Here is a 27,472-nt window from a genome sequence, read left to right as displayed (position 1 = left end):
TCGAAAAGTGCGGTTGATTTTTGGCACAGCGGAGCGTCGCAAGGCAATTGGAGCAATCGGTGTTGCAAAAAAGAAAAGTGAGCTTGAAAGGTTGACGTGCAGATAGGAAGTGGTGTAACGTGAAATACGCACACACACACAAACTCTCGTTGTGGTCGCCAAGTGTGACAGTGACATAGTGTTTGGGCTGCCAAATAGTTTTATTAACCTGAAGTGCGCATAACTTCTACTTTCTTCTCCCCGTTAACAGCCACTCCATATAATTTTTTCTGGCTTTGGCTTGTCCGCTCTTCGCCCGATTATGTGAACGTTTAATTGAAACGAATCGAGAATTTCAATGAGTGCACAATAATCAAGTAAAATTAATTTAACTCTGAAAAGACAAACATTTTTGTTATTAAAGCTTTTGTATTGTCACAAAGAAATTCCGTTTGCCACCACAAAGCAAACTCTAATTGCGTTAAATTGCACAAGTGTTAGTCTCTTTCCACATACAACAATAAAATGACCAATATGCGCGCGTTGTCAGTGAATTTGTGGCGCAACGGTGTAAATGGTCAAATTGGTGGCGCTTCTGCTGTAGCAGCCAAGACCAACAAGATCAGCAAGCAAATGGCCTTTGCAACGAAATCGAGAGCAGTGCCAAAAGGCAATGCACGAGGAAACTCTAGCGTCGCGGCGACCGCGACCACGGCCTCGGAGCCCGGAATGGCTTGTCCACATCTGTCCTCCGGCGGGGCAACAACAGGCAACGGCAGTAATGCGGTGCATGAGACGAGCGAGTGGCTGAACGCGCTGCCATACAACGAAATACCTGGCCCCAAGCCGATACCCATATTGGGAAACACCTGGCGGTAAGTATTTACACATTCACGCACACGAATTTATATAGGAAAAACACATAAAAATCAGGCGGAGTTTAATGGAAAAAGTGACGCGCTGTAATTATAGGGGCAGAGTAGTGATAAGCGCTGCCTCCATCACTTTGCTGCAACTCTTTACAAGCCGCACGTAGAGATTACCTATTTTTTGGTAATTTGCATGCATATTTTGTGTTTGTACGCAAGTACCCTATGTGTGTTTTGTCTGTCTGTTAATGAGAGTGAGTTTTTTTTTTACTAATTTCACAAATCCAACTCAATGTTGGTGCAAAGGGAAAGAGCTAATTTCTTTATTTTTGGCCAACATGCAGCGCAAATGAACGAAATCGGAAGACTTAAGCCACGAACTTGCTTTCACTTTTTTTCACAATCCCAAGTCAGAGTGTAATTTGCGCGAACTTCAAATCGTTGTAATGTCGTAAGCAGATATCGTACATATATACATTTACATATGTATGTGTAATTAAAAACGCGAATCATCACACACAACGAACAGTCACATCAATATTGCATGCGATTATGCGCACTGGAAGCCATCGGGTATAATACAACAAAATCTGCTCAATTGAAAAAACAAAAAAAAGAATGCATGCATCAATCAAACAAGATAATGACTATCGTGATTTTTGTTTAACAAATCTAAAACACAAGCGCATTTTATGCACGGCTTTTGTGGCTCAGTATCATAAGTTATAATATAATTTTTTTTTTGTTTTTGTGCAATTGGTGTCAAGAAAAAATTGAATTGAAAATTAAAAATTTTGTTTAAAAAAAAATAAAAATAAAAAAATTTACATTTAAATAAAATAAAATTAAAAAGAATAAAATAAAATTTAAAAAATAATTAAATTAAAAAGAATAAAATTAAATTAAGAAAAATAAAATTAAATTTTTTAAGCAAATGGTGTCGATAAGCTATGCAAATTTAAAAATTGTGTTTAAAATAAATATAAAAAAAAAATAAAAATTTAAATAAAATTTGAAATTCAAAAATAAAATAAAATTTAAAAAATTAAATTAAATTAAAAAGAATAAAATTAAATTAAGAAAAATAAAATCAAATTTTGTATGCAAGTTCTGCAAATTTAAAAATTGGGTTTAAAATAAATATAAAAAACATAAAAATTCAAATAAAATTTTAAATTAAAAAATAAAATAAAATTTAAAAAACAAAATAAATTTTTGTATGCAAATGATGTCAAAAAGTTAAATATTGTATTTAAAAAAAAAAAACAAAAAAAAATAAAATATAAAATTTGAAGTTAAAAAATAAAATGAAATTAAAAAAAATTTATGCAATTGGTGTTAAAAAGTTATGAAAATTAAAAATTGTATTAAAAAAACTTAAAAATAAAAAAATTTTAATTTAAATAAAATTTGATATTAAAAAATAAAATTTAAAAACTAAAATTAAATTAAAAATAATAAAATTAAATTAAGAAAAATAAAATCAAATTTTTTATGCAAATGGTCTCAGGAAGTTATGCAAATTTAAAAATTGGGTTTAAAATAAATATAAAAAACATAAAATTTTAAATTAAAAAATAAAATAAAATTTAAAAAACAAAATAAATTTTTGTATGCAAATGGTGTCAAAAAGTTAAAAGTTGCATTTAAAAAAACAGAAAAAAATAAAATATGAAATTTGAAGTTAAATAATAAAATAAAATTAAATAAAATTTAAAAAATGAAATAAAATTTAAAAAAATCAAAAAAATGTATGCAATTGGTGTCAAGAAGTTATGAAAATTAAAAATTGTATTTAAAAAAAAAATAAAAATAATACAATTTAAATAAAATTTAATATTAAAAAATAAAATAAAATTTAAAAAAATTAAATTAAATTAAAAAAAAAAATTAAAGCCATTAAGCAATTGATGTCAAATAAGTTATGAAAATTGAAAAGTTGTATTTAAAATAAAAATAAAAATTTAAAAAAAATTCGAACTTAAAAAATGAAATTAAATTTAAAAAATAAAATAAAATTAATTTTAAAAAATAAAATAAAATAAAATAAAATGTTAATAAAATTTGAAATTAAAAAATTAAACTAAATTTAGAAACTTAAATTTAATAAAATTTAAAAAATAAAATTAAATTTAAAAAATTTATTTAAATTAAAAAAATGTATTTAATCTTATTTAGTTAAGAAATTAAAGAATTTTTTTATGCCATTGGTGTCAAGAAGTTATTAAATTTTATTTTTTAATTTAAAATCCTATTTGAAAAAACAAAAATAAAAAAAAAGTTCATTAAAAAATACATAAAAGCCAAAATCAAATGTCACACATCTGTAGCTGCCGCAGCCACTGACATCTCAATTTTACGATCAACTCGATGTGCCACGCTTGACAAATTCAGGTTTAACGATTAACGAGCATTCGGAGCTCCAAGTAAAACAACCTGCATGATTATCTGTAAACAACTTACGTTTTCATCATCAATAAGTGCAAGTGTTTTTGTGAAATAAAATATATTTTTTTATACCATAAAAAGAATGAAGTTTGTCAATCGTCTACTTTACATAAACTTTGTGCAATAGAACGATGCGCGCACTTTAACCTTGAACGCAACTACAACAACAGCAGCATAGATATTTTTACTGGTACCGATACAGCAATCAACTCTCTCCAGGTCACAGCAATACTGGTGCTCGTTCCATTCTTAATAAACTGAATATCTTAGGCCAGTATAGCCTACTGATTCTAGGCTCATAGGAATTTATTTAGGATGTAGAGGTTAGACAAAGAAGATCATACTGGGACAATCAACCGGGATTATCGCAATCAAAATCAATGACTAGTGGCTTTAACATAAACGGATTTAAAGACTGTGTGGATTTCAATAAAAATATTTTTAGAATAAAATAATAAAATACCCAGTGCTAACAAGCGTAAAGGGTGCCCACACATAAGAAAGGCAGCACGACTTAATGTCAAAATTATAGAACGTCGGCTACAAAGTGTTCACAAATATTCTGTATGAACGAATCAAAGTTGGTGATAAAATAATAGATGTGCACCAGTGCGGCTTTAGAAGCAATCGATCAACACTTGATTGAGATTTCCTGGTAACCCAAATTTTTGAAAAATTTTTCGAGCACGACATTGATATCTTCTGCCTGTTTATTGATTTTAAACAAGCGCTTGATAGTCTAGACAAAAAACAAATCAAAATCCCAAAACGTGGCATTCCATTGAAATTGAACTGGTTATCTGTGAGTTGAAGAATACTAATACATAAAACTGCTAGACTCATCATATAACTAAAACGTAAGAATCACAGGGTTTCCCATGTGGATTTGTCATAAGAATGTGCCAAAGAGTTAAAACTTTGACCTTCCTTAAATGAAATCTAGACGCAAACTTACAAATCGAGGCATATTTTTTTTGTTCCACTCTATCAGAATCTGTTGCCCGATCACGGGCTTTCATATGTGGATTGAAAAGATCAGTGTGCAAGAAGTGGGTCCTTGGCCCACTCCTAAAACAATTTCAGACTTAAATTTTCAAATCATCGATGCACGTACGTACATATAATTTGGAAAAAGTTTGCTTTTGTAGTCCAGTTTAAGGTCTTCAAGGTTTAATCTTCACAAATATGAAATGAGGCAAACGCCTGCCCATTTTAGATGGGTAGAAAACTGCGCCAAGTGTAAAATTTTTTGCCCCTTTTGGTATAGAAAAAGAACTGCTTGGATTTTGCACACTACTGCAAGTACGCCTCTACTGCAGAGTAATGAAATTCCTGTTTTCTGAGAGTTGCAGGCTTTTTGTGTATTACAATACTTTCCTTGTTTTTTTGCTATCTGCTTTATTCTTATTCTCATTGCCTTGGGCTTGGCCATGGTTTTGCGCCAACAAAGGAAAACTTCCCAAAAGCCACAGTTTTATTTTATTTTTTTTTCAATTTTTATCTTTAGTAATTTAAATTAAAAGCAATCTTTATTCAAACAAAATTTATCTTGTCAAATCATCAACACAAACATTACACACTCAAACCTATTAAACTCCATTCCATTGAATGCTTCTTCTTGCCATTGATATTACATACTTTGGCACGCATTTAAAAACTCAACTCATCAACTGCCATTTGCGCTGCTGTGGTGGCCTTCGCTTTAAATGCTTCACTGTCCCCATGTGCTCCCCTGCCCCCGTGTGCTCATAGTAGGCTGCCCTCTTTACCGGTATTCCACATAATAAGGGCAATCAGTCGGCAGTCGGCAGACGCACTTTATCGAGCGGCTCTTCAACTTGACCTCAATTCATTTGAGGCAGTAAAATAAAATTGAAGAAATTTTTCTCTCGTCTAGATATTTAATTGCACGAGCTTTGTTGCCATCCAAAATGATGAGACTCATGCAAGCGCGTCGCTCGAATGCAATTTAAACTTGATTTATTCAATTCAACTTTTCCATTCGCATATAAATTTCAAGCTCAGTTTTAAAATCGACGAGCTTTAATGGTAGGCATTTCTTGTGAAAATGTAGATTTTACTTTCGATCGCGTGTAGGCAGACACGCTTTGTGAGCAGAAAATTATAAAGAAATTTACAAAACAAAAGCAAACAAATTTACATACATACCTACTTACATACATATACAAGGGGGGCGCAAAATTAATCACTCTATATAATTTGACAATGATATTACATTTTACACTATTTACATTTTACTGCTGACAGAGACTGCTGCTAAAGAGACAAGAAATGAGTCGAGCAAAGGTCAACAGAAGATTTCCATCACTCAAAGCCATTTCCTTTTTTTATCATTAAAAATTATTCAGAAACAAATTTGATTAATTAATTTTGCGCCACCTCGTAGATAGCAAATCGCAACACTGCCAACAGTAAAGACCGAATAAAATACGTTGTTTTTATCATTATAATATACATATAGCTCGTGCCACATACAGTGAAACCTCTCCTAACGAACACTTCTATTAGACGGGCATCTCCTTTGGACGGTCATTTTTTCCTATACTAATCCTTAACGGCCGAGAGTTTTTTTTGTAATACTCGCGCATAAGACAACGGAAAATTAGGTGAAATTCTAAAATGTTTATAAGGATGAAAACTTTAACCAAATATTTAAACTAATTTACTTAGATATGAATTCAATATATTTACTTGATTTATAATTTTATATGATCACCAAACCAGGGATGTACAAAGTTGCAATATTTGTTAAAGAAAACTACAGCGATGATAAATAAATGAAATGAAAACTGAATCCTTTTCATGTCCCCGTATTGGGGCCTTTCGTTTTCTGTCGCATAAGTACTATGTCTCCAAAGCGGGGCCTTTCGGCCATTAAGGGCTAAATTTTAAATATGAATTTCGAAACAAACCACTCTCTCTTAAGCGGACACTTTCTTGGCCGGACGCGGACAGTTATTTTTCATAAAACTGACACAAAAACCTTCATTGAGCGGACGAAAACTCCTCATAGGCAGACAAAATATTGTTTGAGGAAAAAGTAATCCATTATTTCCTCGGTAGATGACTGTAGTGATCGATATCTCGTAAAGTGTCGATCAAACAATTTAAAGTTTATGTTCGTTTCAAGGTGACATTTCACACAAAAAAAATTCTTTTGGTGTTGTTTGTTTGTTCCATTCATTTTTAAGTTACAGGGTGCTAACAATGGAAGACAACAGAGAGAAAATTCGCTACATTTCTTTGATAAGAGCGAAAAGCGGGAGTGCAAGCCAGGCCGCTGAAATTGTGAATGGTGTTTATGGTGCCGATGCTGTCACAGTTACAATTACATGCAATTTTGGTTTCGTCGATTCCCCGCAGGCATTTTTGATGTTAGATAAAATGTCGAAAATGTCGATAAATCACAGAAATAATCGAAGTTGGCCGGCACATCAGTAGTCGTAACTTAACCCAGCAGCTAAAGATCGGCCATAAAACAGTTTTAAACCATTTGCGCCAAATAATACATTTTACGCAAAAATAATGGATTTCGTTTTCCCAAAACTAATATAGTATTCTTAGAAGTTCTTCAGCGAAAAAAGTACTGCTCGGTTACCTCTAGAAATGTATGATATTAGATGCAATTCCTATACTTCAGCTTGGTCGATACTAGCCAAATTGAGTAATTAAAAAAAGAGTGAGACATTTTGAAACCGGCGATGCAAAGGCAATGATGACTTCATTTAAATAGTTTTCCTGCAAATTAACGAAGAAAAGCTATAATATGTTTCTTTCTCGAACTCTATAAGTTTGTTAAAAAAATACGCGCACAATCAAATCCCTTCGAATGATAGCTCAAAGCTCTCCGAGTCTTATTATAACAGGGGTGCGATTTCGCCCTTGTTGCGTTCAAGGGACAATTGATTCTCTTGGGCATTGATTAATAGGACATACATAAAATGCGCTTTAGAACTGTTCTATTTCCTATTATGAATGCCGCGCCATGTGCTAGAGTTAACCTTATGAAGGACGTACACGTTCACATCACAAGCTTTGAGCTTATCCCTGCATTGCTGCTTAAGATATTCTTGCATACGCAGTAAACTTCTCCACACGTCTTTCGATATTTATCTTCCAGTTCAGCTTGGTGTTCAATACTTCACTTCGGAGGATAATACGACAGCAATCCCGTCAAGTAAAGACTCGGATCATTCGAAGCTGAAAGGAAAGGTTGGTCGGTTCCCATTAAATTTGGGCTTCCAAATCTCTGCAAGATTTTCCAAGCTGTAAGGAAAGATTGGTGGCTCCCCATCAAATTTGGGCTTCCGAATCAGTGCAGGGTTTTCCAGGCGGAGGTAGCCACAATGAAAACAGTTGTTGATGGTTGCTTACTTCTGTAATTACTATAAGGTAGGTAAATATCTACTCCGTCAGCCAGGTGGCAATTAGGACCCTGGACGTGTAATGAATGCCTGATTTTTCTCCCGAATGCATCGGAATACTTCAACACTGGGTTCATTTGCGTTCCCGGTCTCAGTGGCACAGCGGAAAGCTGCTGGGCTGATGCACTGACTGGGCAAGAGACAGGCAGGATTGGAGTTCCTTTGAGAATCTGTTGTCTACTCCTTAAAAGATGGATCTCGCGTCAACTAGCGAGCGCTGGGTTAGTACGCAAACATGCAAAGTCGCTAGATCCCTTTGGCCATGGGTAGAACGGGGGCGCTCGAGAGATCTTCTAAGGCTAACAAAGCCGCAGCCCTGATACTGTCACCACTACGTCATCTGCGTGTACGCAACTACTTTCACTCTTTTCGTGTAGGACCGCTCTTGTGTGTTTGTGAGCATTTATACACAGCAGTTTTAGCATCCGAAATATTAATTAAATAAATAAAAATATTTATATCTCCACAATATTTCAAGTTTGCGCATTTTTGGGGTTTCCACCATAAAATATTTACTCAGAACTCCGTCAAATTAAATAGGAACGGAGCTGATAGCCTTGAAGCACTGCTCATGCATATTCTATTAAGCTCTTATAAGTAATTTATAATAATAATAAGTAATAATATAAGTTAAGTAAATAATACTAATTAGAGCAAATATGAGCGATTCATTAGCAATCGGTTAATTTGCTCTTCGCCTGACTGGCAAAAAGTGCAAAATTTTCCAAGAGCCCACGTTAAATACTGCACCACGATCCCAATATGCCATAAAGGTCCCCTTTTGTTCCATTATTGAAACATCGTTACATTTTTGCGTTGATTTAATTGATTAATGCAGTGAAAAGCTGCCTAAATGTCCGACTTGTCGAAGCTCTGCTAATTTTGAAATTTTCTTATTGGACGAATTATCGAACCAATTTAAAATTTAAATAAAAAATATGCATAATAGTCACCTACTACATACATTCATATGCATATTCCATGCATTCGTGTGCGTGTGTGTGGTAACAACTAAAAATAACAATGACAGAAAATCACACACTGCATCCTATTTAGTTTTTTTTTATTTGTTTGTTCCCCTCATAAAGCCCACTCACGCTCATTAACACACTTAGCGTCGCATTATTAGATATTTCAAGGTCAACGATAATGTAGCTTTTTAACACCTTTATTTAATACCCGATTAGTTGCCACCACCTCCTTCTTCCCTCTTTCTCGGTGGCCAACTTAGCACCGGAACTGGTTTTGAATTTAGTGGCCACTGTCCGTTAGACCTTTGTGCAAACCTACTAACTGACTGGGTTACTAATCGGATGCAGTAAAAAGACGTACACATAACAAAATGCATCAACTGCAATAGCAACAACAATAGTAGTAAAACGAAACTGTATGTAAACTTCAACTTGACCGCTTTCTCATCATTGATTTTTTTCTTTTTCTTTTTATCAAACGAAACCAATATTTATTTTTATGACCTCTCAACAACAGCGGCATAGGCTTTTGGTTCAATGGCTTTTATGGGCGCTTTGTTTGGGCGCCTTGTGAAGTGTGTTGTGCATTTACCTAAAGTCTTACTTACACTTACTGAATGTTTGTTCGTTAAATATCATCAACAAGAGGCCACACGATTCGCAGTTACTTGAAAAATTTGCAAAAAGTAATTTGAAAATAGTTGCTTGCTGGTGTTAATTGATGCTGATGGCAGCAAAAAATTGAGTGCCAAAAAGGTGGCATTCAGCTAAACAAGATATTTCACACCTGTGGACAAGTATTTTTTAATAGAAAAATATTATATATGTCCATTTTAGTCAAAAGTCAATTATGTTAAAAAAAGAGTGTAAATAAAAATAAATAGACACCTTCAACCCTTTTCGATGTTCAACTAAGCGAACACGAAACAGTAACAACTAAATCAAATAAATAACTTTTTTACGGGGGCATTATTCATATTTTGGCTTCGTAGTAGTAGATATAAGAAGTATACTTAATAAGTGCTCCGAGGGGTGTTTGGCCCCATACGCTTCAACGGTGAGCTGCTGCATCCGTATGGATGCTTCAGTGATGGAACAAAAGGGGACCTTTATGGGATATTGGGCTCGTGGTACAGTATTTAACGAGGGGTCTTGGAAAATTTTGCACTTTTTGCCAGTCAGGCGGTCAGTCAAATTAACCGATTGCTAATGAATCGCTATTATTTACTTAACTTATTACTTATTATTATTATAAATTACTTATAAGAGCTTAATAGAATATGCATGAGCAGCGCTTCAAGGCCATCAGCTCCGTTCGTATTTAATTTGACGGAGTTCTGAGTAAATATTTTATGGTGGAAGCCCCAAAAATGCGCAAACTTGAAATATTGTGGAGATATAAATATTTTTATTTATTTAATTATTATTTCGGATGCTAAAACTTCAACATGCGCTGGCTATCAGATACTCATTAGAGCAGTCCTACACGAAAAGAGTAAAAGTAGTAGATGACGTAGTGATGACAGTATCAGGACTTTTCCCTTCTAGTGATATTAGTGATATCCCTGAGGAAGCTCTATTTAGGTTACGCACCTCGCAAAGTAAGCTGAGTGGCGATTCGGGTAAAACAGAGCTGATGTTATTTAGGTTAGGTTTGAGAATGAAGCTGACGCTATTAGGTTATACGAGGTGTGTTCAAAAAGTATCGCGAATTTTGAATTTTCGCAGGTTACGTATATTCGAATTTCGATTTTTTTGTGGCGATAAGTTGGTACTCATGTCTCTCACTCATGCCGACGAATTCGGCTATTTTGAATGTTCAGTTAATTGTTGACAGCTGATTTGGATCAAGATCAAAGAACCTGTATCAAATTTTGTGCGAAAACGAAATTAAGTGCGCGGATGCATTCCGAATGTTGACTGTGTCATACGGAGAAGCTACTTTGGACCAAAGCAACGTTTATCGGTGGTATAAAATGTTCTCAGAAGGCCGAGAAGTTGTGAAGTGAAGAAAATGGTATTGGCCAATCGTCGAATCATCGTTAGAGAAGTTGCTGAGGACCTAGACATATCGATTGGCTCGTGCGACGGGTCGCCGCAAAATTCGTACCAAAACTGCTCAATTTCGACCAAAAGCAGCATCGCATGAACATTGCTAATGAAACCCAAAGGGTCATAATTGGTGACGAATCATGGGTTTGTGGTTATGACGTGGAAACCAAAGCTCAATCATCTCAATGGAAGCTGCCGCATGAACCAAGACCGAAAAAAGCGCGCCAAGTTCGGTCGAATGTAAAAGTTTTGCTTACCGTTTTCTTCGATTGCAGGGGCGTTGACGATTGACGAGATAAAGACGACATCGAAAGAGGAGCTGAACAAGATAAAAAAATGATTTTTTGAAGTGCTTCGAAGATTGAAAAAAAACGTTGGGGATTGCTTTGAAGGGGACAAAATATAGTAGATATTAATGAATAAATGAATAATTTTTGAAAAAACAAAAAATTCGCGATACTTTTTGAACACACCTCGTACGCACGAATACCCAAATATTTTTTTGATAACTTTCTTATAATAGCATCTGAAAGATGTTCAGCTCATTTAGAGTCCAAAAGAAGACGCTTCTGTGTGGAAAAATGTAGATTATAGATCCAACGGATTATGAAAATGCAGAATAATATAAGTACATGGATTAGCTTGCTTTCTTTCTTTACTGTAAAGTGCTTCAAGAACTTGAGTCCGAAAAAATTTTACTTTTTCCATTTTCTACTATTGCTTCCCTACTTCTTACTTTTCCCATTTTCTAAATAGTTTTCCTTTTTTTAATTCAAAGCTTACCGGCCCATAGTCTTTGTTAGATTTACTTTTAAAAAATCACTTACACATACATAGTAGCACATGACCATTTTCAAAAGGCTATTCAAATGCAAATTCAAGCAATTAAATGTATGGAATCTCTCATTTCAAGCAAAGTTCCGCCATTCGTGAGATTCATACAAATTGCGCTCATCCAATGAAAGACTTAAAGCGCGAACTCGTCGATCAGCTGCGCACTTGTGACTAATAAATTCATAATTTACCCTGACACTGGAAGTGGAGTTTTAAGTTTTGATTCTTTTTCGCACACAGAATGATGCCCATCATCGGCCAGTACACCATATCAGATGTGGCGAAAATCTCATCGCTGCTACATGAACGGTACGGACGCATTGTGCGTTTCAGCGGACTCATCGGACGACCGGATTTGCTATTCATATACGACGCTGATGAAATAGAAAAGGTAAGAAGAAAATATTGTTGGAAAGTTATTTAATAGAATATAGGCAAGAACCTAAATGTGCCGCTTTGACTTTGAATGAAATAATATTTGCGTGAGTTTCTTTTAATGTGGTTGGATAGAAGTACAGCAATAATTTTTGCAAATTCTGTCTAATGTCATTGTGCTTTGACTTTTATGTGGTAGACTAAATTTAAAAGTAAAACTCATTATAAAATAGTCTAGCAAATAGTGAAATCTGGTGTGTTTGTTTTAAAGCAACGTGATTTTCTTAGTTGTTTTCTGAGTCAACCTAGAATCAGCGCTTGGGTGAGTGCCTCGTGCAAACTGTGTCTAGCAGATAAATAGTTGGCTCCGTACATCTATTTCGGCCAAAAAAAATGAACAGCCTATATTCTTTTAGGTCATAGTACTGAGTTTTCAAAATTCTACAAAAGACTATTTTCTTGAAAAAATTATTTTTATTAAAATTCCGTATACAAATTATTTGAACCACAGTTCTATATTTTTAAAAGTACTGTTAAGAATGCGCGGCCGCCGTAGCCGAATGGGTTGGTGCGTGACTACCATTCGGAAATTACAGAACGTAGGTTCGAATCTTAATGAAACACCAAAATTAAGAAAAACATTTTTCTAATAGCGGTCGCCCCTCGGCAGACAATGGCAAACCTCCGAGTGTATTTCTGCCATGAAAAAGCTCCTCATTAAAAGTGTCTGCCTTTCTCCAAGTTGGAGGAGGAGCTCGGCCAAACACCCAAAAGACAAAAACACGCCAATAAGAAAAAAATGTATATTGTGTTTTCAAGAATATGCCAATATTAGTCCAGTCATCAAATCACCTTTTAAACGCGTTTGAAGAGATCTTCGGCTCCTTCAGCGAATTTTCTTTTATGGCCTCTATCGACTCAAAGTGGCGTCCGTGGGATGGCAATTTAAGTTTTGCGAAAAGGAAAAGGTCGCAGGGGGCTAAATCCGGTGAATACAGTGGTTGTCCGATGATATTTTTCGAGTTTTTGGTTAAAAAAAAGTGTTCGCAATATGATCCACGATTTTCTTTCCACAAATTGGGCTGTTTCCTACTCACATTCTCTCACATTCTCTTTCAAACGTCGCATAACTTCCAAATAATATTCTTTATTTACCGTAGAACCATTTGGAATGAATTCCGAGTGCACAACACAATGATAATCAAAGAAAACGAGTAACGTGACTTTCACTTTTGACCGACTTTGACGTGGTTTTTTTGGGTTTCGGCCCATGTGGATAGCGCCATTCACCCACCTGTTGACTGGTTGCATGTCAAACTCAAACGCCCACGCCTTATAACCTATTATGATGCGCTGGATAAACGATGGGTCCGTATTCACTTGCTCAAACATGTCTTCAGCCACCTTCTTCCGATGAATTTTTTGAAGGAATTATAACTCTCTTGGAACGAGTCGAGCAGCCACGCGTCTCATGGTGTAAAATGTTGCGAATTGATTCGTGAGATACGCTAAGGTCACGAGCTATCTCCCTCAAACTTAAATCATGGTTTTCTCGCACCACTTCCTTTGTTGACGTTTTCATCCGTTGACGTTGATGGGCGTCCAGATCGGTGCAAATCTTCCACGACTTCTCGGTCCTCTGCCAAAGCCTTATACCACTCGCGGACCCGTGTTTTAATAAAGCACACTAGCCATAGGCTTTCTACAACATTTTCTACGATTCGGCACACGAAATCCCGTTCAAAAAACAAAATTTAAGACAAATTCGCTGTTCGATATTTTTATCCATAGTGAAAATCGCAGAGCCCACCTGCAGTTGAGTGATATAATTAAATGCCAAAAACAAACTAATTGACAGATCTCGCTCAAGCTCTGCGACACTATAGAGAACAGCACCATTCCAGCAAAAATGTAGACATTCGAGGTGTATTCAAAAAATATCGCGAATTTTGTGTTTCTTCAAAAATTATTTATTTATTCATTAATATCTATTTTGTCCCCTTCAAAGCAATCCCCATGAGATATTATGCACTTGTGCCAACATTTTTTCCAATCTACGAAGCACTTCAAAAAATAATTTTTTTTATCTTGCTCAGCTCCTCCTTCGACGCCGTCTTTATCTCGTCAATCGTAGCGTAGCGTCATCCTTTCATGGGCCTCTTCAATTTCGGGAACAAGAAAAAGTCACAGGGGGCCAGATATGGGGAATACGGTGGCTGTGCCATCAGGCATCATTAGTGTGTTGTTTTTGGCCAAAAAGTCGCACACAATCAACGATGCGTGAGCAGGGGCGCTATCGTGATGCAAAAATCCGGGCGTTTCGCTTCGCGCAAATTGGGCATAACGTGCAGGTAATATTCCTTATTGATCGTCTTACCCTGTAGCAAAAACTCATGATCCACAACGCCCCTGCAATCGAAGAAAACGGTAAGCAAAACTTTTACATTCGACCGAGCTTGACGCGCTTTTTTCGGTCTTGGTTCGTGCGGCAACTTCCATTGAGATGATTGAGCTTTGGTTTCCACGTCATAACGATAAACCCACGATTTGTCACCAGTTATGACCCTCTGGAGCAAATTTGGGTCGTCGCGGACAGAGTCCAACATCTCATTAGCAATGTTCATGCGATCCTGCTTTTGGTCGAAATTGAACAGTTTTGGTACGAATTTTGCGGCGACCCGTCTCATGCGCAAATCATTGAAAAAAATCGAATGGCACGAGCCAATCGATATGTCTAGGTCCTCAGCAACTTCTCGAGTGGTCATTCGTCGATAGGCCAATACCATTCTCTTCACTTCATCAAATTTTTCGTCTGTTGTTGCAGTGCTCGGGCGTCCGGCACGCTTTTCGTTGTTCACATCTTCTCGGCCTTCTGAGAACATTTTGTACCACCGATAAACGTTGCTTTGGTCCAAAGTAGCTTCTTCGTATGACACAACATTCGGAATGCTTCCGCGTACTTAATTTCGTTTTTCACACAAAATTTGATACAGGTTCTTTGATCCCTCTTTTTGAATAGGTAAAAATCGAAGACGAGCCGAAACACGTGCCAGCAAAGCAGCTGTCAACAATTAACTGAACATTCAAAATGGCCGAACTCGTCGGCGTGAATGGGAGACATGAGTACCAACATATCGCCACAAACAAAATTTAAATTCGAATATACGTAAACTGCGAAAATTAAAAATTCGCGATACTTTTTGAACACACCTCGTATGTGTAACGCGCGCATTCAAAATGAACAATTCCCGATATTTTTTTGACAAAATGTATTGTGAGTGCTTTGCGCATTAAAAATGTGGTATTTGAAACTTTAGTAATTTCAATTAAACGACACATTTGGAGATTCTTTATTTGTGATGTGAATTTCGATTTAGTTTTGTTTTACTGGGCGAAATGTAACGACGAATAACGCCTGGGGGCATCGCTTCGTTCGGCAATTCGATTATTTTCGTCAATATTAGCTTTACATTTTGAAACATACAAAAACTACAAAATATAGATTTACGTTTCCTTACCTGTTTGAAATTGTTGAACTGTATTAAAAATGTCCTTAGCTTAGAGCGCCACGTGCAGGGAGTGCCAAGCACAAACGTTCGTTGTTTTTTATAATTACTAGAGTGCATTTCTAGCGAATGTGCAAATGGTTGCTAAATAAGTTATCACATCTATAATATTGATTTCAAATATCGGAAAAAACACACATATGAGTATACCTGAGCATATGTGTGCATATACGTATGTATGTATGTGTGCCTTATTTGTGTTTTTACGACTAACCATATTGGTTTTTGTGTCATTTATGTGCCATTAGCTTAATATTTGTCGTAAGTGCAACATCGTATTGATGTAACTTGGTATATATTTGCAAAATACATAAGTACGTACATATTTATGGACGGCCGCTCCACCCATAACATTTATCTTTACTGCTTACATATACGATTACGGGCATCGAGACATTTGAATGGAAGTCATTTGTTTAAACTAATGTTCGTTTTAATATAGACATGCATATATACATACATAGATATATAGAAACATATGTGTTTATATCCATTAAATTTGTTCAAAATGTAGCCGCATTCAGCTACAAATACATAGGCAAGGCTATGCTGAACGCAGCCTCTCTCTTTCGCTCACACGCGCAAGGATTTGAAAAATCCAATTTCTGACTAGACAAAAAACTACAATTAATTTATTTGACAAAAAGCTATAAAATATTTTTAATTATTTTGAATTTGCGAAAAAAAAATTCACTTACAATAATTTAGTACACGTAAGAGAAGGTATTTCTGCCATGAAAAAGCTCCTCATAAAAAATATCTGCCGATCGAAGAGACATAAAACTGTAGGTCCCTCCATTTGGGGAATAACATCAAGACGCATACCACAAATAGGAAGAGAAGCTCGGCCAAACACCCAAAAAGGTTGTATGCCCCAATTATATATATATACTAGCTTTAGCCCGCGGCCTCGCTCGCGTAAGAGTAGTTTTGAGGGATTTAGGATCTGTATATAAAAGAATTACAAACAATAATTTCATAGAAAATAATTTTTTATTAATAACCATAATATTACAATACCCGGCATCCGTTGCTATGCCTCGTTGAATAAAATCAAAACAACCAATCAGAAAAATATCAAGCAAAATTATGTTTATTAATTTTCTATCTCAAACCGTTTTTGAACTTTGCATTTGGGTCATAGTTGAACAGCTTATGCGGATTATGAAGTCTAGTGTACTATAAATAGTGGGAAATAGGAAAAACTAAGATTTTTTAGACTAAATTTAAGCAAATATTCGATTATTAGTGCTGAATGAGAGTGGTGGCGCGGCCTGGGGGCTGTGGGAAGGGAGTTCCATCATGAAAACATGCCTATAACCTTCATTGGGTGGAAACATGAATGTATACAAATTTGTACGTCATTTGATGTTGTCGTTTCGTAGTGATGCGCCGACAACGTACAGACATTCACCTTTATAGTATAGAAGAAGATGTATGAGAAGGTATCCCATAACTGATATCAAACTCAACGCAATAGAAAACCTACTCAATAAAGTGATTTGGGAAAACTTTGTATACAATTTTTAAGAAAAGCAATTTAATTATTAAATGAAGCAGTGAATTAATGTAGTTCAATACGATATGGGTCTCAAAACGGTAAAGTCGTAAAAAAAAGATATGTCTCTTTTTAAAAAAATATTTCAAATGAAACTTTCAATATAAAAAGTAATATAAATTAAATATTTTTCATAAATTGTTTTTTGATCCGTAACCATTTTCTTTTTAATAAATACTATATTATTCAAACATTCTCATCAAAACTACAGTAACCGGCACTCAAATAGTAACCAATTTCAGACCGCTCGCGCAGTTGAAGCAAGTACATCTGTCTGTTAGTTGCCTAAGTGACAGTCCAGAGTATTGTTTACAAGCGCGCGGAAGTATTTTGCCGAGAGTAAACGGGAAAAAAGAAAATCAGTAATGGAATTCAAACGTAATAGTGTGATTGCAGACAAACATTTCGGTGTGAAACCATAGACGTTTCAATAGGACTCGGCACCGTCTCACAAAGGTCGAGTGAACCAAGAACCAAGGCTAAAAACAAACGTTCTGAACTTCTTAACGTTCAGACAATGGCTCTCAAATTCACCAGACGCGAATCCGATGAATTACAGAGTGAACGATATGAAGTGTTACCTATTCAAAACACCATAACTTTTTTGTGTGAAATTAGTTTTTATTAAATTCAAAAACAAAATTGTTCAAAAATAATTAAAATTTTAACATATCGCACCCTAAATACAAAAGGGTCACAACTCAAAATGAGCAGAAGCTCAAATATGAACGAGACGTTATCAATAAAACGGTCCGCGGATGACATATGGCAAAAATAAATTTTTTGATTTTTGGTAGGACTGTTATAAGCTTACATTGCAAATTTCAGCGTGATATGTCACATAGTTTGTTTTCTGTGCTACTGTAAACAAGTCAGGCTCGAGTGTGGAAAATTTTGAGTTGTGCCCCTTTTGTATTTAGGGTGCGATATATTCACTTTAGCTCGATATGACCACCTTTTGCCTTGACTATAGCCTTCAAACGGTCAAAAAATGAGTTGCATGTTGCACGAATGTGATCTTGAGGTATTTTGGCCTATTCTCGTATAATCGCTTTTTTCAGCGCATCCATACTGGCATATTTTTTAGTCCTCACCTTGCTCTCCAAAATGGATCAGATGGAATAGTCCATCGAATTTGCGTCTGGCGAATTCGAAAGCCATTGTGTGGACGAAATGAAGTGTGGAACATATTTTTTTAACCATTCTTGGTTCACACGAGCTTTATGAGACGGTGCCGAGTCCTGTAGGAACGTCCATGGTCTACGGCCGAAATGTTTGCGTGTCCACGACTCTAAAGCAGCTTCTAAAACATTTTCCCTATAATAAGTCGCATTCACTTTGGCACCAGGCTCGATAAAAACGATTGAAGAGCGGCCATCAGCGGTCACTGCGGCTCAAACCATTACTTGCGATGGGAAATTGCTTTGAGTAGCCATACGTAGGCTCAAATTCTCGTATGAGCGTTCGGTCAAGTAAACACGATCGTTTTGAGTGTTTATGAACTGCTCAATAGGGACATTTCTTTCATCAGAAAACACAATGTTAGGAAATTCGCCACGTTCGTGCAAGCGCAACAATTCCTTTGCCCTTTCGCACCGAACTTTTTTTTGCTGGGGTGAAAGATCGTGTGCTTTTTGGAACTTGTAAGCCTTGACCTTGAGCTCATTTTTCAATATGCGTCGAATGCTGTCCTGCGATCTTTTCAGTTCTGTGGCCATTTTTCTTCCACTTCAACGTGGATTTCGTTCAAGTCGAGCCTTCACTTTCCAAACCATTTCTGGCGTTGTTGCGGTTTTTTTTGGTCCACCTCCATAGTGTTTTGCAATGCTGCCAGTATCATTGTAACGTTTTATAGTGCGATACACAAACATTTTATTCACTTTGAGGTGACTGAGCTCACGAATAATGGCTGGTTGTGATTTTCCAGCCAAATCTAACGCAATCACACTATTGCGTTTGAATTCCATCACAGAAAAAAAATTCAACTAAACTGAGACGTAAATGCTTTTGATGGCTTATAAACAATATATTGAACTGTCATTAGAACAATTTTGACGTTGATGTCATGAGCTGTTTTACAGATACAAGCAGTGTGAAGTCGGTAACACTTCATATCGTTCATTTATAGGTGTATATTTATAGGTATATTGAAATACGAGCAAATTCGTTTTGTGCTTTAGTCTTCTTGGTTGAAGTTCCATTCCCGGCATTAGTCTCATTTTTAGGTTTTTGATGTTCTAGTAGTCGCAAGGTATGTTTACTGCTGCTTCTCTTTACTGTCCCAGTGGCTGTGTTTATGGCGAGGTTGTGATGAATATCGTCATTTCTTATATACCAGTCTGCGTTTGTGATTGTTTTGAGTATCGTAGATTGACTTCTATGTATAATTAGTGATCGCCCCTGGGCAGGCAAGGGCAAACCTCCGAGTGTATTTCAGCCATGAGAAATCTGGGATGGAAAACCAGCATTACGATACCCATTTTTAAAAAAGGTGGCAAAAAAGATCCACAAAATTATCGAGGTATATCATTGCTTCAATCAACGCAAAAACTATTCTCAAAGACATTATTGGGCAAACTAAACTCGTACTTGGACACACAGGAGGAACAACAAGGTTTTCGAGTGAATAGATCCACTGTAGATGCAATATATATCATTCAACAGTTAGTGGAAAAGTCAATTGAATTTAATGCACCAGCATATATGTGCTTTGTTGACTTAACAAAAGCATTCGACCGAGTCAAACTGCAAAATGTTTATGAAGAATTTGGCCAAACAAGGTGTACCAGCAGACATTTTTACCGTCATTAAAAACCTAAACTGTGATTGCAAAACAAAAATAAGAATAGATGGAAAATATATCAACGAAGTTCCATGCGCAAACGGAATACGACAAGGAGATTCGCTGGGCCTAATACTCTTCAATACAATAATGGATGAAATAATAAAAGAAGTCAAGTCATTAGATAGGTATCGTCTTAATAACATGAGCATACCAATTTTATGTTATGCAGATGATGCCATTTTATTGCGGAAGTTATGACATTTAAATACCTGGGGATAGAAATATCCAGTAACCGCGACATTATTAAAGAAGTCAGAGAGAGATGTATGCAGGGCGCACGTATTGCAGATTGCATTAGGGATGTTGTATGGCGAAACAAATATATGACCACTGAAAGCAAGACGCGTATATACAAGACTGTAATAAGACCAATCCTGACCTATGGAGACGAAGCACGAGCTGGAAACGCAAAAACAAAACAGCTACTGCGTACAGCTGAAGGGCAAGTTCTACGATCCATCGTAGGAAAAACACGTCTTGACTGCATTAGAAACGAGGGCATTCGTGACGAAACTGGCGTTAATGATGTAGTGAAGTTTATAAGAACAAGAAGACGAGCTTGGAATGATCATGTTTCTAGAGCAAGTGACGACAGAATTATCCGAATAGCGAGGGACTATATACCATATGGAAAGCGCGGACCTGAAAGACCACCAAATGGCGCGAAAGCTGGATTTCGACATCAGCGGAAGGACAATAACATTTCGTCATTTTGAATTTTAATAATACTTTGTAATTTATAACTATGTAATTGTGTGAAGAAAAACAGGTGAAAACCTATAATAAAAGAATAAGAAGAGGAAGAGGAAGAAGAAGAAAAAGCCGCTCAAAAAAATCTCTGCCCTTCGGAGCCGGCTTAAAACTGTAGGAATTAGGAATAACATCAACGACGCACACCATAAAGAAGAGGAGGAGCTCGGCCAAACACCTAACAGAAGAGTACGCGCCAATTGTTTTTTTTTAATCTAATTTTTGAAAAATTCGATTAAATATTTTCATTTAGCTTACGTAAATCTTAATATTTTTTCGCAATAATTTGACGGGGAAATATAATAAATTTTTTAATTCTGGGCTTTCATCCGCAACTCTTTTCGATGAGACGCCCTAATATCTAATAATATTTACTTCCGTACCTTACAGTGCTATCGAAATGAGGGCGCGACCCCCTTCCGGCCATCAATGCCGAGTTTGGTGAAATATAAAAGTGAGATACGCAAAGAGTTCTTCGAAGACATCGGTGGAGTCGTGGGTGTGTATGTACATAAATATTCCTAATAATAATTTTAAGCTTATTTGCACACATGACTTTACTGTAACTATTGACCCACTGTAACTATTGACCCTTTGTTATTTAATGTGGTGCAGTCATGGCGAACCTTGGCGCCAGTTCCGCTCACGCGTACAAAAGCCGGTATTGCAATTGTCAACCATCAGACGCTACTTGAAACCATTAGAGCTGGTCACAAACGACTTTTTAGAACGCTGTGAGCAGCTATTGGATGAGAATTCGGAATTGCCCGAGGACTTCGATAATGAAATTCACAAATGGTCCCTAGAATGTGAGTGAAAACTTAAGTTATAAAATTTTCGTTTTTTTTTCTCAGAACGCAAATTCTTTTTGCCTCTGTTTAGGCATCGGGCGGGTTGCGCTCGACACAAGACTCGGTTGCTTGGAGCCTAATCTATCGCCAGATTCCGAGCCGCAGCAGATAATCGATGCAGCCAAATATGCGTTGCGTAATGTTGCTACACTTGAACTGAAAGCTCCATATTGGCGCTACTTCCCCACACCGCTATGGACGCACTATGTTAAAAACATGAACTTTTTTGTGGAGTAAGTACTGCCAAGTAGCTTAACTTGCCTTAACTGGGAACGCATAGTTTTTCCATTCTCATCTATATTAAATATTTAACGTCTCACCAGGGTTTGCATGAAATATATCCACAATGCCACGGAGCGTTTGAGGAAACAAGGACCCAGTCGCGACGGCGAGCCCTCGCTGCTTGAAAAAGTTATACTCGCTGAAAAAAATGAAAAAGTAGCCACGATTATGGCTTTGGATTTGATTTTAGTTGGCATCGATACAGTAATAAACCGCCAGCAGATATTAACATTTTTTTTTATTAATAAATATTGCATTTTTTAAATTGCTTTCTTAGATATCTATGGCCGTTTGTTCCATTCTCTATCAGCTCGCCACGCGTCCAGCCGAACAACAAAAATTACGTGAGGAATTAAAACGCGTTTTACCCGATCCAGGCACGGAACTTTCCATACAACGACTCGATCAGATGCACTACCTGAAGGCGTTTATCAAAGAGGTTTTCCGCATGTATAGCACAGTTATTGGCAATGGCCGCACACTGCAGGAGGATACGGTCATCTGTGGGTACAGAATACCGAAAGGCGTACGTGGATAAGCAGTTCTCATACGAAAGGAAAAATCTTGATAATTTATTCGAAATTTAATTGCAGGTGCAAGCGGTCTTTCCAACTCTCGTAACCGGACAAATGGAAGAGTTCGTCACGGACGCGACTTCCTTCAAGCCAGAGCGTTGGTTAAAAACAAGTCAGGGTGGCACTGGCGAGCACTTGCATCCATTCGCATCCCTGCCATATGGTTATGGTGCGCGAATGTGTTTAGGTAGACGTTTCGCCGACTTAGAAATGCAAATTCTCCTGGCAAAGGTGAGTTGCAGTCATATCAAAAACACATAGCCGGATCTGTCTTTATGTTATAACAGTTGACAAAATAGCTTTTTTCTGTATCACAATCTGGATTATAGCTCTAAATCTTGGCAGCACTGATAGAAAATAAACAGAAATTATGTAGATCCTCACGCAAATTAAAACTTAAGGGGTAACACCACTGTAGAAATTTCAAAAAATTGATTTTTTTTTTTATAAGCTTAAAAAATTATTTGAACCTTTTAAAATACAGAACAAAAAGTTTTATACGTTACCGAAGTCTATTTCATAAATATTTTAAGCTTTTAACCAAGCGTTAGTGACTGCTACCTACCGACTTCTCCAAATTTCCAAACTTTAAACGCGTTTTTTTCAAAACACGTTTTCTGAAATTGGCACGCAGCATAACTCAAACAATTTTAAATATTTTTAATCAGGTTTTTCACTACGTCTGTATAATAACCTTCTTAAGAGAAGAGCGTAGGGGATTTTCGATAGATTAATTTAAACGATTGTTATAATTATTTAAGTGCCGTGTTTTTAGTCCAAAATAGAGTTTTTTCCTTCAAATGCTTGCTAATTCCACAAAAATAAATAAAATAAATATTTTTTAAATCCCCTACGTGTTTCTCTAGCTATTCTTATCTAGATTAAGAAAAAAAATGTTTCTTTGTTCCAGATTAAAATTTGCACCCTCTGTGCTGCGTGCCGCGGAGCTCCTTCAAGAGAAACCACATTACAAAAATGTCTCCAATGCCGCCATTTTGTAAAATTTTTCGATCAAATTTTGTAGCTTTGTTTTTTAGTATATAAGTAATAACTTCCCAAATCAGAGTGATTGTTTCCCCTTTCCTTCTATACAAAAAAATTATTTAAAAATCGTGTTTATTTTACGCGTGTACAGTGGTGTTACCCCTTAAGTTAAATTGGCTATCCCCCCTGACGAGTAGGAAACAATCATTCCTTGTGATACCAGGCGGTATTTCTATTCTGTAACTCGATTCAAAAGTTCATTCTTTTCGAGCAGCTGACTTATTTTTCCCCATTTCTAAAGTGAAACTTCTTAGGCGTAGATGGACGAGCGAGAAAGAAGAGTGAAATTTCAAGGCCATGCAACGTTTTGGGCATTTTCGTTCCGCGAGAGAGAAAAAAGATATAACGTAGGGGAAAAGGAGAGAGAGAGCTATCTATGCCTTATATATATTTTATGATGAGTTTTTGCTGTACAGTACAATAGTTGAAACTGACCGCTTTGGCTGCGCCTATTAATGCATTTTGTTCTTGTAGTCGCTAGGCATAGAATTTTAGCTTTAGACGACATACGCATTTAGAGGAGTTCGGGAGCCAGGTGTCGATTTTGGGCCGTTTTTATACCGTTAAATTCTTGACTATACTTGTGACATAGCTTTCATGAATAACAAAAGTGAACGTCAGTTGGCGCACCCGGGTTGGGTGTAATTGTGGGAGGGTACGAAACGTGTCGAAAAAAATTTCTACCAACTCATTTTAATACCGGCTGAAATTTTTTTCATGTATTGTTGACATTTAGTAGAAAGAAAAAAATAGTCAGCTGCACCGTAGAGGGGGAAAATACGTCATGTTGTTCATGTTGTATTTTCAAAAACAGCGACAACTTAGTTGCGCCCCTAATAAATAAAGTTCAAAAACGAACATCTCCAAAACGGTAAAATTTTGGATATCATATTACACAACTAAATTAGTCAAAAATGTCCTTAAGTATCTACGGCGACTGTCACGGCAACCCTATATAACTAGTCTCAATTTTGCACTCTTTTCAACCAAAGAGAGGTCTAGGTTAGGTTAGGTTGAAGCGGTTGTCTTGTGGGACACACTCAGACTCAAATCCCATTGTGATGCCGCGTGGGGAACTCAGAGCCAGCGACAATTGTCACGTGATTCTGCAGATGGTTTCATTACGCCATCTTTCGTTCGCTGGTCTTATGATTTCTTCAAGGATAAGTAGCTTATATGTTTGTAAGGGTATGCCTATGTTATTGCCTATGTACTCATCGGTCTATTTGATGCCGAGTCACGCTAGTTCATCGGATCTGCAGTTACCATCAATGTCGCAATGGCCAGGAACCCATGTTACCTTTAGGTGAAATGGCTCAGCCATCTCATTAAGAGATGTGTGGCCTTTCATGGCTACCTTGGAGGTTGTCGACTATTTTGTGAGGGATTTTATCGCTGCCTGACTATCAGTGAAAATGTAGATATCATTCCCAGATATAGCATCACACTGTAACAGTGTCGCGGCTTTCATTATTGCCATTAGTTCAGTCTGAAAGACACTACAGTAGTTGGGGAGTCGAAAACTGAAGGAGATCCCCAGATGTTCAGAGTATACACCTCCGCCCACTTTGCCCTCGAGCTTTGAGCCATCTGTGTATAAAGGGTGTTTTTTTAGAGGTTAGGTTTTCAAGATGAAATAAAACGTATATAATTTAATGTTATGGCCAAGAATTTAGCTTTATTATAAAGATAAGGGTTTGCCATTATGTTTTAAAAATGATTTCGGGCAAGTGGCCGCCGCGGCTGGCTCGAATAAATTCCAGCCGAGCGGCCCAATTTTCGACCACTTTTGCAGCAATTGGGGCCGTATGTCAGCAATAACGCGCCGAATATTCTCTTCCAAGACGTCAATCGTCTCGGGCTTATCTGCGTAGACAAGCGACTTCACATAGCCCCACAAGAAATAGTCCAGCGGTGCTATATCGCACGATCTTGGAGGCCACGTCACAGGTCCACGACGCGAGATAATGCGCTCACCAAAAGTTTCCTTCAATAAATCGATTGTTGCGTTGGCTGTATGGCATGTAGCGCCGTCTTGTTGGAACCAAAGGTCGTCCACATCAACATCGTCCAATTCAGGCACGAAAAAGTCATTAAGGGGGGACCCTCATTTATCGGGTCAAAAAAATCGATTTTTTGGAAATAATTTTAATCTATTCTACAACTATTTAAGAATATACTTTCAAAATTTCAAGTCGATATCTGTATTTTTGAAGGAGTGACAAAATTTTTAACAGGACGCGACGGGTGGCCTGATCGCCTGTATCCAAAACTTTAAACGCGTTTTTCTCGAAACATCATTTTTCGATTTTGTGTACACAATTGAGAACGCTGTATTGAACCAATCAGGCTTTACAATAGCTCATTTTAAAGATAATTAAATTGTTTTCAATGTGACATTAAGTGTTTTTTTTAAAAAAAAGATTTTCATATTTTTTTGTAATTTTAAAGTCAATTTTTATGCATGAAAAATCACTTTTAACATAAAACTGGGTAAAAAATATCAATTTCGACATTTTTTTTTTAAATCAAAATGTCACATCGAAGGTATTATCCTAAAGTTTTAAAAAAAATTTGGTTTTTTTATTTCAGAAAAAAATTCAGAGCGCTAGAATCTACACAGATAGAATGAGGTGCCATGGACGGGGTGTATATTTCCATACTTAAAATGTTTTTTTTCTTCTCCGAAAATTTTTGTAGACAGTCAAGACATTTATTAAAGTACTTTATGAATTACAAAACGTTTGAATTTATTTTACCTGAGAAAAAAATTCCCAAAAATGATGCATTTTTCGACCGTCTAAATGAGGGTCCCCCCTTAATCATGGCTCTATAGCGCTCTCCATTGACTGTAACATTATGGTCGGCTTCATTTTTAAAGAAATATGGACCAATGATTCCCTCTGCCCATAGAGCGCACCAAACAGTGACTTTTTGCGACAATTTTGCTTATTGACATACCCATTCAACCAAAAGTGAGCTTCATCGCTGAACAAAATTTTCTTGTGATGCGTCGCGCGAACCGAACCATTATTTTCGTAATAAATTTGCACGATTTGCAAACGTTGTTCAGGTGTAAGTCTATTCATTATGAAATGGCAAACCAAACTGAGCATAAATCAAGTGACAGCTGTCAAAAAGATCATCTACGAAAAAAGTAGTGCCAACTTGAAAACCTAACCTCTAAAAAAAACACCCTTTACATGGATGGAGTCGCCCTGTCTTACATCGTCCCGTTCCCGCTCTCGCTTGAGAGTAGTAGTACATCACCGTCACAGCTTTGCGTACTCTACCTGCGACTGTGAGCCCCCCCGCAATTTAGCTTCCTATCCAAGTCCTAGATATTGTGCCCTTTCTGTAACTCCAAGTGGTTTTGCCGCTAAGAATATTCGTTCAAGAGCAGGTGTTTTATGTTTCCTGCTAAACAGTATCAGTATTTCTCAATAAAAAGCAATATTTTAGCTAAGAAATGTGTTAAAAATATTTGTTATAGTAATTTTTGTATTATGTATTTTTAATGTTAGCATAAAATTTCTAATTTGGCATAGCAAACCCCGCCAATACGCTCAAGCAAAAAGACCAAGCACTCACTCCATCACACACATAGGCGCCTGTCAAACACATCTAGGAGACTAGCATTTTGTTTAAAAATATTAAGTAGATGTTATTATGTAAAAATAGATATAGAGACTTTTAACATTAATTTTTTATACTTTTTCCCTACATATAAATTTGAATGTATGACGTTTTCATATACTTTAATTGCATGTCCATTTCAGCTTCTTCGCAATTACAAACTGGAATATCATCACAGGCCATTGGATTACGCCGTGACTTTTATGTATGCGCCTGATGGTCCATTGCGGTTCAAGATGACTCGAGAGGAATAAATGCACACTTAGTCCTAAATATATGCTTACTTATGCGTACACTTACTATTACATATCCATATATACATATTTACATTTTATATATAAATCGATTGACGCTAATAAAATCATCCTTTGAGAACGGCTTGACTGATTTAA

At 36.5% G+C, this 27,472-nt stretch overlaps 1 protein-coding gene across 1 annotated transcript; it reads left to right on the top strand.

Moving 5' to 3' along the window:
• LOC129245736 (probable cytochrome P450 301a1, mitochondrial) lies at positions 1–27,472 on the top strand. The gene is made up of 9 exons (XM_054884080.1): positions 1–854; positions 11,839–11,989; positions 21,083–21,195; positions 21,308–21,501; positions 21,575–21,776; positions 21,867–22,029; positions 22,103–22,351; positions 22,419–22,631; positions 27,224–27,472. The coding sequence occupies exons 1-9, from the start codon at positions 505–507 to the stop codon at positions 27,332–27,334; spliced, it is 1,746 nt and encodes a 581-aa protein (XP_054740055.1). The 5' UTR covers positions 1–504; the 3' UTR covers positions 27,335–27,472.

The sequence above is a fragment of the Anastrepha obliqua genome, chromosome 4 (genome assembly GCF_027943255.1).
Source record: "Anastrepha obliqua isolate idAnaObli1 chromosome 4, idAnaObli1_1.0, whole genome shotgun sequence".
In the NCBI taxonomy this organism is placed as follows: Eukaryota; Metazoa; Arthropoda; class Insecta; order Diptera; family Tephritidae; genus Anastrepha; species Anastrepha obliqua.
The sequence above is the reverse complement of the archived record's forward strand: the minus strand, read 5'-3'. Positions and strand labels throughout refer to the sequence as shown.

What these genes read in the sequence shown, in the direction of transcription:
- LOC129245736 (XM_054884080.1), top strand. Translation starts at nt 505, where the DNA reads ATGACCAATATGCGCGCGTTGTCAGTGAATTTGTGGCGCAACGGTGTA. An exon ending in ATCGGTGGAGTCGTGGGTGT is followed by an intron (nt 21,196 to 21,307) that starts GTATGTACATAA and finishes AATGTGGTGCAG; the next exon opens with TCATGGCGAACCTTGGCGCC. An exon ending in TTTTAGTTGGCATCGATACA is followed by an intron (nt 22,030 to 22,102) that starts GTAATAAACCGC and finishes TTGCTTTCTTAG; the next exon opens with ATATCTATGGCCGTTTGTTC.